At 38.7% G+C, this 19,158-nt stretch overlaps 2 protein-coding genes across 2 annotated transcripts; both read left to right on the top strand.

The window, feature by feature from the left end:
• The first annotated feature begins 221 nt into the window (after nucleotides 1-221).
• LOC116254253 (E3 ubiquitin-protein ligase HOS1) lies at nucleotides 222-11,696 on the top strand. The gene is made up of 10 exons (XM_031629501.2): nucleotides 222-635; nucleotides 3,232-3,616; nucleotides 3,897-4,031; nucleotides 4,130-4,305; nucleotides 6,427-6,816; nucleotides 6,886-7,044; nucleotides 7,660-8,187; nucleotides 9,098-9,232; nucleotides 10,406-11,205; nucleotides 11,325-11,696. The coding sequence occupies exons 1-10, from the start codon at nucleotides 567-569 to the stop codon at nucleotides 11,494-11,496; spliced, it is 2,949 nt and encodes a 982-aa protein (XP_031485361.1). The 5' UTR covers nucleotides 222-566; the 3' UTR covers nucleotides 11,497-11,696.
• Nucleotides 11,697-15,423: 3,727 nt separating this feature from the next.
• Nucleotides 15,424-17,456, top strand: LOC116254254 (aldehyde oxidase GLOX). The gene has a single exon (XM_031629502.2). It carries the CDS (start codon nucleotides 15,519-15,521, stop codon nucleotides 17,181-17,183), a length of 1,665 nt encoding a protein of 554 aa, XP_031485362.1. The 5' UTR covers nucleotides 15,424-15,518; the 3' UTR covers nucleotides 17,184-17,456.
• Nucleotides 17,457-19,158: the final 1,702 nt, after the last annotated feature.

Here is a 19,158-nt window from a genome sequence, read left to right as displayed (position 1 = left end):
ACTAATAGAAAGAAACTCGATCTAGCATGAATTTATCTTCAAATTTAATTTAAACAAATTATGTAAAAATCACTGCTGTTAAAATCCGCCTGAATCGGGCGATTCATTTTCTGTTCGATTCGGAGGGCCTGTGGGGCTGCGCAAATTATTTATGGAAACTGGGTTCAGAGTTATTTGAGTAGGGTCCAGATCCAAATTGCTGGTCCATGTTCAAGTTCAGGAAGCACCAGCCGGGTTCCAATCACCGGACGGCTGCCATTGTTCACTCGGAACACGAATGAGAGAAAGGATCACAATTTTGAAACCTCAATAGCGCCAATTCTAGGGCATTGTTCCCCGCCCTGCCACCTCCTCTCCCTTCCTCTCTCTCGTCCATTCCGTCGGTTCTTCCGCGATCGAGGTCTTAACTGGGGCCTGCAAATTTCTAGGGTTTCATTCGATTCTCTTTTGGATGCCTTCTCGAGTTTTTGCTCCCGTCTCCTTTCTGCTGTATTTGGTTCCTTGAATTTAGGGTTCCTTCTTCGTTTCAAGAGGAGCATTCATTTGAACTCTCTTCGGACTGAAGGATGAAGGACGGTTCGAGTAAAAGATCGGGTGCGGGGCTCTCTTCTCTTCACCCAGCGAACCGCGTGCAAGTATGACCTCATATCCGTTTATTTGTTCTTTCCGTTTTGTGGCAGTCTTTCATTTCGGTTTTCATCTTCTCTTGTATGTCGAGGAGTATGTTTTCTGCAATGATTTTTTTTTGTTTTTTTCCTTTATTTTTGTTGGTTTTGCCATGCTTTGCATTGCATTGGTTTTAAGGTTGTTTTACACCTATGGTGAACGTTGTGATGGGTCGAGAAGCATGAAAGCTGCTAGTTTTCTCGGAAATTGAATAGATGGAACAACGTGCCGTCTAATTACTAAAAAGCTTCAAGAGGTGTAAGTTTGCTGGGTGGATATGGAGTTTTATAGAAATCAGGTTTATAATTCGGACTCCGATAGTAACGCACATAAGAATCAGAAAGACACTTTATTATTGATCTGATACAACCAGATAAGAATGGAGTATCCTTACATGCGAAGGAGAGGAAATCAGCTTACGTGGTCATGTCGCTTGTCAATGTGAAGCGCCACCAAGATGACATATTTTCTAGATGGTGTGGACCATTAGGGCAGTGATAAGCTGGATATGGTCTCTGGTATATCTCGCATATGTTCACCTCATCTCATTGTTAATTGATTGCATCTCCGGTATATAGGGTTGAGTACTTCGTATGGATACAGGTCTGACGGCAGATGTTGGGAAACACACTTCCGTTTGACGGCAGATGTTGGGAAACACACTTCCGTTTACTCATGCAATTAGAGTGTGCTTTAGATCCTCATTATCAGATCGAGGATCTTATGGGGCTTGTGAGCCACCAATATGGTGTGGAGTGTGGACCTACCTGTTGTGTCCTCTCTGGTGCTGTACCTCACCTCTTTGATTTTTGAGGGTTAGAGACTTGGAGAGAAGATATTCTGCCCATCCATGGTTCCTTGGCCCATGTTGGATTCATTGTGGCTGAGATTCTTTACACAAGGTTGTGAAACCAAAATGCATGAGGTTTGAGAATGAGGGATCTCGATACATCACTCTATCACCCAAGAATATTGAAGCATATAAAAGCATTTAGGTATATGCCTTTTTATATTCATTTTTCGTCCTGCTAATGGATATTCTCCTACCTTGTGTCTGAAGTATAATAGTACATCTAATGAAAACCAAATACTCTATGATGGAACTAAGTAATGAAAACTAAAGACCAAATAGATATTCTATGTGGACATCTAAGTCATGAGACATGCTAATCAATGGCTGGGTGTCAGTCTCCTAAAAACCCTGGTTGTCACCTAGGTGGGACTAGTCAACGAGGTAGAAATCACAAGTAACAGGGAAACATAGACATTGTAACATTGTCCACCAAAGTAACAAAAAGCTGTAGGCATTGTAATATTTAAAAACAATTGGAAAACTGAAATGATCGTAAGTGTTAGCTTGCACCTGTGGAGCCTATGTGGGCTAAAGCTTTTTGCTGCATAGATGCGAAGCTGGTCATATACGCCGTCCTCGTGCATGAAATTTCATGTGCCATTTTAATAATGACAAAAAAATACCCATGATTAATGCAAAAAAAAAACTTTTTGTAGGGACAAAAAAGGAAACACAAAAAGAAGATTTGGGGATTTGATAAAGGTAAAATTTGTCAGTCCGTATATGCATATCGTTATGGCTAATACACCCCTCTAAGCAGTAAGAAAGAGTTTTCTTTTTTTTTGTCCTGTTCATAGTGTTATCTCATTATCTCATAAATATTTTATTATCTCATAAACATTATCTCATACTTATGTTTAACGTTATCTCATACATCCATCGGCTATCTCCTCATTATCTCATAAATATTTTATTATCTCATAAACATTATCTCATACTTATGTTTAACGTTATCTCATACATCCATCGGCTATCTCATTATCTCACAAATATGTTATTATCTCATAAACGGTATCTCATATTTATGTTTAGCGTTATCTTATACATCTGTCTGTTATCTCATTTTCTCATAATTCTTTTGTTATCCAATAAATATTATCTCATACTTATGTTTAGCATTATCTCATACATCTATTTGTTATCTCGTTATCTCATTAATCTTTTATTATCTTATACACATTGTCTCATACTTATTTGTTATTTCATTCCTCTTTGTTATCTCATGCACATGCATATGCAATGTTTGGGCATGAAAGTAAATATGCATATTAATAGTAGGGTCCACATCCGGCGTATGCTCGTTATATACACAGAGCGACGTATAGAACTTCCTCTCGGTGACCTAGAGCATAGCAGGAAGTTTTGCAATGTTTATGTTGGTCAGTTCAACCACTTCTACTCATGAGCAAAAACAATATAAGCAATAAGATGAAACTTCAGATTGAGGAGTAGAAAGCAATAGAAAGGTAGGTGATATTTTAACATACAAAAAATCAGGCTAGCAAACATTTCCCACCTACTTGATGAGGATGCCAACTGAAAATTTTGTGAATAGACATTTTCTTAGTTGTTGTGGAGATTGTGTGCATGCATCTCTCTCTCGCTCAATGAGTATAGAAATATGTTCTTCCATGTTAATTGTTTTTTATTTTCTCACGGTGCAGTCTTACCCAAATTTGATCAACTTCTTCCTGACTGAAATTCTGTTTCAGGATGCTTTAGAACATCTTGCCTCTATTGATCCAATTGATTTGTGCAAAGAAGCAAAACTCGAACTGTGTCGAGCCACAAGAGATCTGAGAAGCTGTGGTCGCTATGTTCAACATGTCCTGACCTCATGTCAACATGCACCCCTATGTGCAGAATGCAGACAGAAATGTGACATGTGCCCAATATGCAAGACTGCAATACCAAGGAGTGGCAACAACTTTCAGTTGCGCTTGTATGATCAATGCGTGGAGGCTGGTCTCATTCCTAAGGAGCATGCTGATCAGTTTCAGCAAAGAGGAGAAAAACATTCAACAGTTGATGTGCAACGATTGTATTCTTTGTTTGATGTTGCTGTGGAGAACAATTTGGTTACTTTGATTTGTCACTGTATCCTTTTCACAAGTTTGTTTCTTTCTTATTATACTGTTGCCACTTTTCCTTTTTTTTTTTGTTGTGTTTGGTGGGGGTGGGGAACGAAGAAGGTGGTTGGGTTCCTGAAAGGAACAATACTTTGATCTGCTAGTGTTGAATGTTGCCATTTTCTCTTAATTTAGGACACTATTGTCTACATGGCACTGTAAGTCCTGGGGTCCTTCCTTTTCATTCTTATTTCTTAGTTTCCATAAGCCGTTTTCTTGTATGTTGTGATTGTCCTATATACTTGTAGATATCACTGATGTATGTATGGATGAAAGTGCTGTGTCCAGTGATCCTGTTGTGGCCATCCTCTTGGATGAAGTTGTTGTGACAGAATGGTGCAAGAGGGTATTCAAGAGCACCTTAGCAGATCTGCATTCAAAATGTATTTTACCAACCACCAGACCATGGGAAACATTATCTTTTAGTTATGTTTACTTTCATTATTGTCTTAATTTAAGTTTGTATTGGTACTTGATGTAGACAAAGTTGAAGTGAAAGAGATGACCAGAAATTCCACATCGTTGCTAAAACCAATGCTACTGCTGAGTGGCCTAGCACATGTGCTTGATACTTTAGATGCATCTTTTCAAGGGACCCAGTCTCCACAACTTGAGGAGCTGCATCATCTTTGTGAAAATGTCTTAAGAGCAAAACAGGTACAGATGTTATCCATGGAACTCGTAAACTGAAATGGCTTGAGTCAATACATCAGTCTACTACAAATTCCTACTCGTTAACATGGTTTGGTAATTGCTGCGATTTCTGTGTTTCTAAACCTAGGAATTGATGTAAATAATGTTATCTTGATTTATAAATTATATTTGATGAGATGCAATATTCACAGAAAGCTTTCAAACCATATAGAATTGAATGTATACATCTAGAAGATACTTATGTTGATTCGAAAGATACTTATCTTACAAATATTTCTTTGAGGGATTGAAACCACAAAGGGCGCAAATGTTATTTTGTATCCATGTATGTGTATGTGTAGGGGTTTCAAATGTAGCAAACATTATCCTTTCACCATAATCCATATGTATGTCTCATATGTGATATATATTTTCTACCATTTGGATACGCAATCTAGATTAGATATTTTCCAGCCCTAAATATGCGATCTATGAGGTTAGTTGATTGGAGATTTGGAGTACAGCTCTTGAATTGCTGAACCTGACATGCATGAAGGTTCTTTTTGATGATCTGAGAATTAAGGGCTGAAATATTGTAGAATTTATATGAAAAAACCTAGTGTTTAGTGTCGGGAAAGGTGGGAAGAGTAAAAAGGGCAAGGCAAAGAGAGAGTTGATTTATAAGTTTTTGTCTTGCTGAACGAATAGCAGGGTCTGTGTAAAAGGCAGCTGTACCTGTACCAATACTTCAGAACAGGGGTCACGGTTAAAGCCATATAACATGTGGTTACACATCTTGTGCTCTTTCTTGTCAATTCTGAATCCAGTCAAGTTTGACAGTCTAACCTTCTTTTTTTTCTAAACAACTCTGAAACTTTTGATAATTTTTTATTTGATCAGTTGTATTATCCATTTCCACTAAGCCTTGTAATTGTGAATACTTTATATCTGTTGTTACCATTTACCAATGTAATTTGGCTATATGCTGACCATTTTATTCTTTTATATAGGCGCATTCCTATATCTAAGTTTCCTGAATTGTTGTTCTCTTCTTTCCACACCTTTACCTAACTTTGCACCCACACTCATGTAATATAGTGCTAAACACATATAACCAACTGAAATTGCAAATCCAAACTAGATTCCACATACAAAAGTACCGTAGCAAACTTATATAAGATATACACATGTATATATGTGCATATTTATGGATTTGTTTATTTAAATTGAATTGGGAGAATGTGTTGCTACACCGGCCATTGATCAGGCATCATTTTTGGTCCCACAAAAATTAAAAAACATATTTGTGTTATTTAGTCTGATTTAAGCCTGTCAATATCTTTCACAATGCTTATATCCTGACAAATGTAAACTTATCTAAATAGGTATGAGGCTTTTGAATCATTTGAGCCATTGATGTTTTATCTCTGAAAAGACAAATTTGTGTGTCAAGAACAACTAGTGTAATATATGTCTTCTGCTAAATAAAATATGAGAAACATATATATCAAATTAAACTGAATAATGTAAAATTTTGGGTGGGTGCATTAATGTCTGTGTGTCTTTTTTTGTGTGTGTGTGTGGGGGGGGGGGGGGAGTTGGGGAAGTAGGGGAGAGAGAGAGAGAGAGACCTCAGCATGTATAAAACACCACAGAGGCCTCTCACCTAGGCTCTAGGGGACACTAACCACCTAGTTATTATTGCTAGAGTTTTTGACTAAGTGAGAGAGACCTCACCATGTATAAAACACCACAAAGGCCTCTCACCTAGGCTTTAGGGGGACACTCACCACCTAGGCATTATTGCTAGAGTTTTGACTGCATATAGATATCATAACAATGTCTTTGTGTAGGTTGTCCTCTCATCTTCCTTTGGAGTTAACAGATTGAATCTTTTGCATGTTGATTGTTTAGTTTTATGTCCTTGATTCACCTTGTCTTTTATTCTCATTGTGCATGTTCTTCAGCTTGTTTGATAAATTTTGTTTGGAGAAATGTTTTTTTTTTTTCTTGAGGACTTGGGTGAAGAATTATGTCTGATACCTTTTTTTATCAACAGAGCACATTTGTTTCATTGAAATTGACTGTTTTCACTTTCTTCTCTGATATTTTCCCCTTTTGGGTATCCTTTTGTGATTTTTCCAGCATTTGGAAGTTATGGTATGGTGCATAAGGCATCAGTTTCTTGAGCACATGCCTTCACGTTATTCAACTATCTCCTCATGGCGCTCCACATTTCATGAAAGAAAAACAGCAGCCATGAGACGCTGTTGGCCCGAATTCATGTGTAATGATACTGAAGCTGCACAGCCAGGATCTACTTTGTTCATAGAGGATGCATTGTCAAATCTTGTGATGGAACAAGGACAGGAGGGGTCTGGAGAACTTGAAGTTGCATGTCTTTTGAAAGATCGCAGCTCATCATTGTCAATTGAAGAAGCATCAGGAATCTACCCATTTGAGAACTTGCGAGCTGCTGTTGATATGCTTTTCCTACAAGGGAGCTCTGATCTACTTGTTGCAAAGCGAGCCATCGTATCCTTGATGCTTTTAGCCCCAAATTTCTCTCTGACACCATCTTTTGATTCCTTAACCTAAATGCAGCTGCTGTACTACTTGTTTGATCTTTATTGGACACTACCTGATGGAGAATGGAGAAAAGTGATTGATGATTATGCTAATACTTTTGGCATTGGAAGTCACTCTCTGGTAGAATCTTTGACATTCTACCTTTTGGATGATGACAAAGAGGCAGCTTTGAAGGTATATATTGTTTTTTTAGTGGTTATTGTGGAACTTCCTTGGATAAATAGTTAAGTATTATTTTCTTAACGTGTTAAAAACGCGAAAAATAAGTCAGCGTGAAAAAGTGCAAAAAAAAAGTTTTTTTTTAAAGCCAAAAAAACACGTTTTTTCGCATTTTTTTTCCGTTTTTTGTTTTAGTTGTTTTTCATGCTTTTTTAAGGCCAGATAGACTGCTTGTTTGCATTTTTTAATTTTTATTTGTTACTTATCTACTCATTTTTTTATGTTGCCTTATTTGTTTCTCGTTTATTTTACTTTTTTCCTAATTTTTAGGATTTTTAAAATTTTTAAAAAATTTACCGTATTTTTCATGTTTTTCCCCTTTTTTTCAAGCGTGCTGTGCTATATATACCTGAGAAAACCTTGCTGTTTAAAACCCAAAAATGATATTTGTGACTACATTCTAGAGGCAGCAGGTTGTACTTGACATTGAGCATATGGATGCGCATCTATATAGTTGAGATATGTTTCCCAATTGATTTTATTGTAGTGAACTATGGTTTCTTATACTTGTTCATCCCTTTGTTGTCACTTTTCTAGTTACCACTTCTTTTGTCATCTATACATTCGCAGGAAGCTTGTCGACTTCTACCTGAAATTGCCGGTCCTGGAACACATCCTAAGGTTGCTCAGGTTTTGCTGGAAAGGCAAATGCCAGATGCTGCTTTGATGGTTTTACGCTGTTCTGGACATGATGGTTTGAGTCCGTTTACTAATTCTGTGCATGAGGCAACTCCTTCAGTCCCACTTCATGTAGCTGTAACTGCTGTTCGTGTTCGAATTGAGTGTGGGCTCTTGACTCAAGCTTTTATGTACCAAAGAAGGCACTGTTCAAGGCTAAAGGAAGAGCAAGTGCAACATAAATCTGCTTCAGTATCTGCGAAGAATCTTGAAAGCAACTATTATGACTGGAAACACCAAATGGAGATTTTGGTAACGGAGATGTGTTTTTTGTGTATGCGGAGGAACTTGGTGGATAGAATGATCGAATTACCCTGGAATGTTGATGAAGAAAAGTGTCTACGCAAGTGCCTCCTCAGCAGTGCTCTTGAGGACTTGTCATCAAACTCTGGTAGCCTTCTTGTTGTGTACTATCTCCAGGTATTTTTGAGAACGTCTCACTTATTTGGTGAGTATTTTTAATATGACTAGGTGTTAAACATGGTTATGGGGTTGGCATGCCTGATTCATCTCTATCTTGTTGATACTTTGGCAATTGCTAACTATCTATGTGGAACCTGTCATGTCATTAAATTGGAAGTACAGGCTCTTTAAGTAACTGCAAGTCTGCAATGGCGTGTTCATGAAAATAAGGGTGAACCATTGCTTGTCGGTCCACATAAATGAATTATCCCTCACCTTAGGGGCCTTTTCTTGGTATCCAATACCTCCAACTCCCCTCTGTCTTATTGACCATATAAAAAGAAGGAAGTGTTCAACTAAAAGTTGACGTCATATCAAATGTAAAATGTCCATCAATTTTCTTTAAATCTTTGTCATCTTATGATATGCATGAGATGCTAATGTCCCGTATGGTTGACCTTATGTCCAAGATAGGTGTTTCATGTCCTTGATTCTTAATTGTGTTTGTCTTAACTGGCCATTTTTTGCCCAAATGAATTTTTTTTTCCTGAGGCACCTAAAAGTGGCCCATGGTTGGTTTAAGGTGTTGGACAAACAAGTCACATTCTTGAGGCAGCGAGCACTGCTTGTCATGAACTGTAAATTCAGGCTTTTTCTGGACATATGTACCTCAAGAACTGCACAATCAGGAAGGTAGACAACCATGATTATGTGCTGGATTTCAGCTTTGTCTAAGTCGTTCACTCACGAGTGGACTCTTGATGACCATCCTTGTTGCCATAGATGGGCGGCTTCCTTTTTCCCCCTTTATCCTAACTGCACTTGTTTTTGTCAAACATATTATTTTAATATAATTTTCAAAATCTGTGCAACAGGCATCAATTTTGCCATTATGCTCATTGGTGTACTTCTTTTCTTGATATTTCAGCGGTGCCGGTATATTGAAGCATATGAGGTAGACTGGACTCTTAGGAATCTTGAGGAGAGTATAATCTCAAAGAGTATTGACAAAGAAAACATATCAAGGATAAGAACAATTAGTCAATGGAGAACTGGTCTTGTGGTAAGATTCCTTATTCTTGCAGATTAACTGAAGTTTGACTAGATGGCAGCTGGGGAACCCTAATCAGCTGTTCTCCAAGTTCCGTCAGATTGATGAAATTTATGCTTCACTGTAAGGGGTCACTCCCTTTGTATGTTTAATTTACACAGACATAAAAAAGTATGGAACAACTAACATGTAACAATAAGGGCAACGTAGGTGAGACCAAGCATCAAGAGATTGCACCTGGATGACTCCACAATAGCTGCTGCACTTTGTAGATATAACACTTCATTTCTCTTAACGTTCTTTTCATATTTCTTGAGATGCCATCCACACTCTGCAATTGTGGCTGGGAGCATTTTTGTGTGTTTTCTTTTGCATATGGATTTATCTGTTTATAGTGAATCACCTGAATGAACATTCTGATGATAGCATGTTTCGTTCCACTGAGTTCTTCCTTGTAAAATACCTTTTATTGTGCATACGTTGGTAGAATTCTTGAAACGTTTTCCAGTAGGAAGGCCCTTGTACGTTTGAAGGAAGTCAAGTGGTCAGACTTGGTAGGCAACCGTTTGATTGTACTATTTTTGTAGCATTAAACTTAAGAATGCAATCATAAAATGGAAAAAGTTACCATATCATAGTTCACAGAGCTGGACATAGAAAGGTAGCTTAATTTACTATTTTGTACCATTAAAAATTTAAAACTAATAATGCAACCATAAAAAGGAAAGTTGCCATATGGAGAGAGAGAGATAGAGAGAGAGAGAGAGAGATGCATCTAACTGATTGATTAGGTGAGGGAAACAGAAGGTTTGGGGGGCTATGGGCTTGACATTCATTGATTGGTGTATGCATTTTTCCACACTTGACTCAGACACACACATATGAAAGCATGAACAGTTCCAGAACATCATTTCATTCAAAGGGATCTCAAGGTTGAATTCCGATGTGGGTACTTCTTGTTGCCATCCACAAACCTAATACCAATACTAGGAAAATTTGGTTGCATTTCTTGGATTCTTTGGTCTTGACTTTTGAACTAAATGTTAAGAAAGCCATCAATATGATCCTTAATTTTGTTTTTTCACCTGTCTATATTTACATGTGCGAGTTCTATTGATCACTCATTAGCAATATGAGTTTTCTCAAGTGTTACTGTTATTTTCTTATACCGCATCCACCTTTCAGGAGAAATGTGTTGACTTGCTTCATGAGGTGCAACGTCAGCAGTTGAAAAGTGGTAGCGTCACTGATGTTGTCTCACTCATTCATAAGGATACTGGCTTCTCTGGAAAAGCTGATTTATTTGGCACTCCTCAAGTATCAAAAGGCTTGCTAGTTGCTTCTTCAGTTCCATCTGTCATTTTTCCACCAGATGTTACCCCTCTATCTTCTGTAAAAGCAACTGTTCCTGACACTTATTCTAGACTACCAGAGGCTAGTAGTGGTACCTTGCTGGATTCCAGTGGGCCTCAAGCATCGGCTGCTCTTTATAGGCAATCACCTGCCTCTGGAAATCCAAGTTTTCTTAGTCGCATAGGTTCACCTGCTCTAGATAGAGCATCCGAGCCAAGATTCAAGTGTAACTTAGACCTTAGTCTCTCAGGCAGCAAAACTAGAGCTATTGATGGTGTTCCTGAAAGATATTATCTTGCTAATGACTTCAATTTATTGAAGGACAGTAACAGACGCACTTCAAGGTTCTCATTTATTTCTTCAGAGAATCCTTCACGGCACACTGAGAAGATATTGTATGCTGCTGATCAAAATGGCTTTGGGTATCAACCTGAAAATTCCCTTCCATCTTTATTGAATGGCTCTACTCCTGCGAGCTGCTATCACTCACCAGAAAGCGAGCTTCCAGGCAGTGATGACAGGGCTAGCATGCCAAGTGGATACACAGCAGACAAAGACAAAGCCCGCTTCTCGGCTTCATTAATTTCAGGGAAGAGGCTTTTTCAGGTTGAAGCTGTTGAGCTGTGTGATGAGTGAGTATGCGTACAGGGTTGATCTAGCCTTTTTCCCTTTACTTCAATTGAAATTTTGGTTGCTATCGATCGTGTCTCTTCTGTACTCTGATTTAAATTTTCCAATTTGGCTACTGCAGGGATGTTGGTGATGCAGCGCCGTCGAGTGTTGATCGTGCTCCAAGATGGAGGTCGGACGAAACTAGTGAAGATGAAGACGATCCAACCTTAACAAGGAAAACGTTAGGAACCCCTGCAGCAACGCCTGCAAGGGAAAGAAGGGGAAGAAGAAGAAGTTACAGAGCAATATAGAAAGGTTACCGCTTCCTAATGCTGTAGCCCACGAGACCATTTTTGTAGATTGTTTCACTCGTTTCATTTGCGGGGAAGGGCCGATTCTTGGCTGCATATTTTCCTACATGTACTGATATCAAGGGTATGTAATGTAACGTGCTTTGAAGAGCCATTTGAAATAGATAAAATCACGTGGTTGGTACCGCGAGTCGGTATGATCTACAAGCTCCCGTTCTTTGGATCCAGAAAAGGTTAGAGTTCAAACGATGAAAATCTGTTACAGTCATGTTACCATGTGTGGAAATCTTCACCTTTGGCGTCAGATTCAAATTATGAGATGATAAAGGTGCAATTAAAACGGTTTCAAGATTAATGTTGGTCAGTTGTAGCACCTGAAAATAGCAAGACAGACCATGTTAAATTATCATTTAAGCTTTTTAAGGGGGGAGAACCTCAATGGCGCTATCTCTAGAGCTTATGGTTGCTTCAGGACCTGAGTGAAGAGTGGTGTATTCATCAATTAAAGTGTCATATATATCATACATATACTATTTACAGTTTAGAGGAATAAAATCCACAGGAGTCAAATTGACTACATCCTTTCTGGGTAGCTTATTTTTATCAAGTTATTTATTTATTGAAGAAACCACAATTGGTTCAAGAGACTTATTAGTTGCTCAGTCTAGATCTTGGGATCCAGATTTATGCGAGCTTGGGTTAAGCCACTATTGTATTAAAAGGCTCTAGATAAAGTTACAGTGATGTGGCTGGAAATATTATAATGCATCTTTCCATCCTCTGAATAGACTACTAAATATAATGTGCTGTATGTGACAATGGAGATCAGGAATCACGTCTTTATCTAAATAAAGATTTTGAACGACATCCCCATGACGGTCGCTGCTATATGTGCGAATAAATTTCATTATTTTGATAGACAAATTTGTGTCAGAGGGATTATTATCAGATATACCAACAAGAAACACGATGCTAGGCAAATCCAAAGACCATATTAATATGGGTTTGCAGGTCTTTTGCTGTATAATCTTGTAATTGTTTTAGTATAGAAATTATATTAAAGTTTGACCGCTTTCATGCTTTGTTGTGGTTACCCAGTAGTTGCACAATCTTTTATTAAGTAAACTTTGCTCCCTGTTTAACATCAATATCAATTATTCTCAAAAGAAGGGTACAGGTAGTTTACTCTTTATTCATCGATTCCAAATGCTCGATGAGTGCAACACTTCTTTAATTAAATGGAAATTTAAAATTTGAGTTTACCTTTTGCCTGCCACTTTGAAAAAGGACTATCTTTTGTGATTTTTTTTAGTTAAAGGCACACCTTTCATGAAAAACATCACATAAGAGCTTGAAGTGAACTTTTATTAACTTGAAAAGTTGCAGAGTTCAGATGTATTACCTTATATTACTAAATTACATTTGTACCATATCAGTTAAATAGAGTTTACTTCAAGCCTTTATGTGACAGCTTTTTGTGAAAAATGTGGTTCTTACTAAACGAATTAAAAAAAAAACCTCTATTTTTTAAAAATTATAGCAGAATATCGGGCCAAAGAAAGAAAATCTCCCTGCATATTAAAACACTTGGAACCATATTTAGCAGCAGTTTGGCAACTGTAACAGTTTCTTATTGTTTCATTGAATCTGTCGTAAATTCATGATGTATCACAGTATTCCAAGAATCTGCCTCAAGAAAATTCATCTAACGGGGGCATGCTCCCATTACCAAACAGCCCCTTAGCTAATAATTGGAAAATCTAAAGGCAAATGAAATGTGAACAAAAGTACTCTAAACTCTCTAGACCTGCTCCACAGTTTCAACGGAGTAGGAAGTCTTTATTTCATTCCGAATCCAAATCATTGGATTGGACACAGATCTGGGTTCAATATACTCAATTACTTGACACCAGACCTGAGATCTTAAAAACCCCAGATCTCATCTCCTCCTAGGATTTCAGATTCATAGTTTTTCAATCTAAAACGAATTTTAAAACCATAGATTTAAAATCAGCTGTTTGTTTAAATTGTAGCCACAAATATCGTTTTCAGGCTTTAGACATTGAGGTTTTGTATGGGTATAGAACGACAAAGTTGTTTTTTACGAGAACATTTTGGTAAAATTTAAAACAATTAATCTTTCACCAAGAAAAAGAAAGGCAACCAAAATCTTAAAAATAAAATCAAGCAACTAAAAACTGAAAAAAAACACAGAGAAAATGTGAAAAAACATGAAAAACAAAAAATGGGAAAACAAAAATAAAACGTGTATTTTTTTTCTGGTAAAATTTAAAACAATTAATCTTTCACCAAGAAAAAGAAAGGCAACCAAAATCTTAAAAATAAAATCAAGCAACTAAAAACTGAAAAAAAAACACAGAGAAAATGTGAAAAAACATGAAAAACAAAAAATGGGAAAACAAAAATAAAACGTGTATTTTTTTTCTTTTGACAATTTTTTTTCAAAAATTGTGTTTTTTTCGCATTTTATTCAGCTGATCAATTTTTAACGTTGTAAACATGTTTTTTTAATAATACATACTTTCTGTGACAGTGACTTATTTTATTAACTAGCCTTTTAAAACTTGAAAAAGACGTGTTTTTGTTTTTTAAAATGTTAAAAGCGAAAAAAAACATGTTGTTAGTTTCCGACTTATTTTATTTTTCTCTCACTTTTAGTTTTTTAAAATTTTAAAAAAATTCCGTATTTTTTTCCTTTTTTTTTCAAGTTTGCCATATTTATATCCAGGTTCTTATTTAAGAATATCATTTAAGAAGATCAGGCCAATCAAGACATTTTAGCCAACCTTGACTCAATTCCTTTCCCCGTAAAAGCTATTTTTTATGCCAAAAACAACCTTCTTAAATGCCGATTGCCTCTGTCACCATAGCACTTTTCCTACATTTTATTTAGCCTCTTCTTTAGTTGTCTCTATCTTATGGACTTATTTGTTGTATCTGTCAGTCTCATTTGATGTTTGTCTTTCTTTTCAACAGTTGTTTCCACTATGATATCGTCATCCTAAATTAGATGTTTATCTATGTTGGTTAGTAGAATTTTCATCTCTAGCTACACGTTAATAGTTTGGACCAATAGCTGAGCCACAGGTCTGTTGATGTGGGCAGTTGCCCACACCAGCCCTCAGTACTTTTTTATTTTTATATTGACAGATTATTATTTTTTATTCATTTCAGTGCCCTTCAGGATATAGAAACTTCTGAAAGACTGCCACCTCCACCAAGCTTTTCTAGCTCGGCCAATGGTTTGGATGCAATTGTTCACCTGTCTAACTTGTTTCAGTGAAGGTAACCCTACATATGAATCTTTGTGCCCAAAAACTTAAAGATTTAATATTTGAGGTGTAAATAGAGTGTTATAAGTTGAAAATAGTTTTAGCTCATATACGATTTTAGCATTTCATATAACGATGAAGGGAGTGTTTGGATGAAACTTCAAAACCAGATTTTGGAGGTAAAACTCGGTTTTTGCCTCCAAAACCAAGTTTTTTTAGTATTTGAGTGCCATCAAAACTGAGTATGAAGAAAAACCTGGTTTTGTAAAAGGGAGTGATCCTTTAGATTATTCAAAAATCAAGTTTTAAATTTGTCACTCAAACAATAAAAACAAAAGTTTCTAAAACTCAATAAAAAACATGGTTTTCATAAAGCCTAGTTTTTACAAAACTCCGTTACTCCCTCGAAAATTCATAAATCAACTATGAGACTTTCACATTAGTTGAAATTGATGCTGGTTGAATTTGAAAGGGATCGAACCAGTAAAATGTATTAGCAAACGATTAACAGATGGGGATTAGCCTAAACAAATGCTCTTCTAACTATTCAATAACCAGACAACTTTTTGAAATAAATGCCAATAAAAAGAAGAAAGAATCATCACATATGAAGGCAAACTGCTTGAAACATGGCGAAATGGTAGGTCCATATGAGTGAGATTCATTTTTGCAGACGTAGAGAAGTAGTCCTCCTTCTCTATAAAACAAAGACGGACCAATTCCCCAAGCATGATCTTTCCCCTGTTTGAGCTCACCACCTCTGCAGCCATGCTCTTCCCAATTCCGCCATTCCCACTCTGCTTCTTCTTCTTCTTCGTTTTCTTCCATGCTGTGAACTCACAGAATCTGCCCGGGAAATGGGACCTCCTCATGGAGAACGCCGGAATCTGCTCCATGCACACGGCCGTCACCCGCTTCGGCACCGTCGTGCTCCTCGAGCGCACTAACAACGGCCCGACCCAGCTGAAGCTCCCCGCCAACAAGTGCCGCTTCGACCCCAACGATCGCGTCCTCAAGCGCGACTGCTACGCCCACTCCGCCCTCTACGACCCCGCCACCAACCGCCTCCGCCCGCTCAGGATTCAAACCGACACATGGTGCTCCTCCGGCCAGTTCCTCCCCGACGGCACCCTCCTCCAGACCGGCGGAGACTTTGACGGATTCCGAAAAATCCGGCAATTCCGGCCCTGTCCGGCGGACCAGCTCTGCGACTGGGTGGAGCTGAACCACACGGAGCTCGAATTCGGAAGATGGTATGCGACCAACCAACTGTTGCCTGACGGGAGGGTCATAATCATCGGCGGCAGAGCTGCGCACAGCATCGAATTCTATCCCTCGAGTCTTCCCCTGGTTCAATTTCCGTTCTTAGCGGAAGTTCAAGATCCACAGATGGATAATCTGTATCCCTATGTACATTTACTACCCAACGGGCACCTGTTCATATTTGCCAATACCAGGTCTATATTGTATGACTACGCCTCGAATCGCATTCTTCACGAGTATCCGAAATTGGAGGGCGGGCCGCGGAGCTACCCGTCGGCGGGATCGTCGGCGATGCTGCCGATCACCGCCGCCTATGGGCACACCAAGGCCGAGGTCCTCGTCTGCGGCGGCGCTGCCTACGGCGCCTTCATCAAGAATGACGTCGACTCGCCCACGCAGGGAACTTGTGGCCGCATCGTAGCGACTGACTTGAAAGCCTCGTGGCAGCTGGAGATGATGCCCTCTGGGAGAATCATGAGCGACATGGTGATGCTCCCCACCGGCGAGGTCCTTATCATCAATGGCGCGCAAACCGGTTCTCAGGGCTTCGATAAGGCGTCGAATCCCTGCCTGAACCCTGTTCTTTACCGGCCGGACGCCGCGCTCGGGCTGAGGTTCATGACCTTGGCGCCTACCACCGTGCCGCGAATGTACCACTCGACGGCAGTGCTTTTGCCGGACGGTCGGGTTCTCGTCGCCGGCAGCAACCCCCATTATTCCTACAAGTTCAACGGGAATTTTCCGACGGAGCTCCGGCTGGAGGCATTCTCTCCGGAGTATCTATCCCCCGACCGCGCGAACCTCCGGCCACTGGTGCTCGAGGCCCCGGAAGAAGTGCGCTACGGGGCCGGCTTCACGGTTGTAGTGGAGACGGCGATTCCGGTGGTGGAGGTGGTGGAGGTGAACCTCGCTAGCGCGCCCTTTGCGACGCACTCGTTCTCCCAGGGGCAGAGGCTCGTGAAGCTGGCCGTCTCCCCCACCGTGCCGGTGGCCGGCGGCGGGCGACTGAGGTACACCATCTCCTGTACTGCACCGCCGTCAGCGAACGTGGCGCCGCCGAGCTACTATATGATGTTTGCAGTCAACCAGGGAGTGCCGAGCGTCGCCAAGTGGGTCCGAGTCAGCCATTGAGATGAACAGGAAGCTGTGATCCATGGCGACTGTAGAAATTATCAGTCACTTTGGACTTTGGAGTGACGTCCATTACTGAGAAGAATCGCGTTCCCATGCATTTGTCACTTTTCTTAAGAATGATTGCAACTTGTAGAAAAATAAATCCTCTGTACCATGTGTCCTAGGTGCACCCTTTATAAAATGTTCATGCTAAATGCACCAAGTAAGATTGTCCATTTGTATTCACAATTTCATATATGTACGTTTAATTACATCCAATTCAAACTAGTAAACTGCAAATTGAATTGAAAAAATATATTTTGTTTCAATTTTCAATGTTCCTAAATTGCATCAATTTTTTTAGGTAATGCGGAGCCAGACAGTTTTTACTAAGGAAATATTTGTAATAACTTAAAAAGCCCTTCGTATCACTTGACATCGCTATTGAAAATATGTGGATCCATGTGAACCAATAACCAAGCATGCGTTCGCATTTCTGGTTAAGGAACAGGGTGTTAAAGAAATCATATATATATATATATATATATATACATCGCTATTGAAAGTATGTGGATCCATGTGAACAGGCTGTTAAAGAAATCATATATATATTGTGGGCAATTGCCCACACATGCTTACATGCTTCTTTGCCACCAAAAGATCCATAGCGCACTCCATACATGTCAACATCTAGAGAGAGAAAGAAAGAAAGAGAGTGAGGGGTCATATTGTGGGGTTCATTGGTCCCCATTATCATGCATATTTCATTGTCTTTAAACAAAAAAAAAAGGTATGAGGACCAAATGATACTTCCTGCCTAGAAAAAATTAAACATCCACCCATTAAATATTTGATAGGCATATGCATTACTTTTCTTTTCTCTTTCTCTTATTTTGAGTTTCATTGTGACATGGTAAACAAACTTTGACAAGGACCAGCAGGTTATTGAGAAGTGTGTGATATACATTCAAGTACTTCCATAAGGTGTCTCTCTGGCTGCCAATATCTTCACATGCAGTACACATATGTTATATGAAAACTATACCCCACCTTTCTCAATCCAAATAGCCTTAGTTTTTCTCTCGATCACTAACTTTATAGAAAGTTCAACGGGGAATATTTAATAAAAAAGGGAGATAAAGAACATGCTAGATTGACGATGGAGTAATTCAACTTTTTCTTCTATGTCATGTAGGAGTGAAGCCCCTTTCCCTTTCTCCATTTTTTGAAAGTCCAGAACTGCTTCAGTTAACTAGAGCATTGTGCATCTACTATTTACAATGCAAAAGAATAGTATAAATGAAAATCAAACTAATGACCAAACTTTTACTTACTTGCCAATTTGACCACCTATAATTAGGACCCTCAGGGTCTTTCCTTGTCATATAAGTGTATCTTCTGCCTATATGTAAAGCAGACATATATAAAGCTAACTCTCTCTCTCTCTCTCCTTCTCTCTCTCTCTCTCTCTCTCTTATCACAATTTGATATAAACATGCTTGACAAGGACCCATCTCAAACTTAGGCTTGGATTTGCTTAGAATTGTACAAATTAATTTTACCTAGAGAATAACACATTAGCGATTAACAGCTTTACTTCTTTACTTCTTTAGTTCAGGAATGCTTTAATGTAACACATCCACCGGTTGTAAGCTATAATGGTAGCACCCACAAAAATCAAACTAATTAATGATGATTGAGTTTTTGCCGACTCGCCACTAGTAACCGGCTATGCTATGCTACGCCCCTCGGAGCGCATGCCAACCTTTTCAACGAAGCTTGCAGGTGGCCATTCGAGCTTTTGATTAACAAAATAATTTTCTTTAATGTGACATCTTTTAGTAAGTTCCTTTCGTAACATGCTTGTAATTATATATGACGAACATCAAGGCGATCACCCGGGCAAGCTCGAGAAAGGGATTTGAACATTTTTCTTCATTATTTAAAAGTTTGGGTAGCCGAAAAAGTCAACTTTTTGCAAATAGACAAAAAT

Source organism: Nymphaea colorata, chromosome 5, assembly GCF_008831285.2.
Source record: "Nymphaea colorata isolate Beijing-Zhang1983 chromosome 5, ASM883128v2, whole genome shotgun sequence".
Taxonomy (NCBI): domain Eukaryota; kingdom Viridiplantae; phylum Streptophyta; class Magnoliopsida; order Nymphaeales; family Nymphaeaceae; genus Nymphaea; species Nymphaea colorata.
Note: the sequence above shows the minus strand (reverse complement) of the source record. Positions and strands in the feature narration are given on the sequence as shown.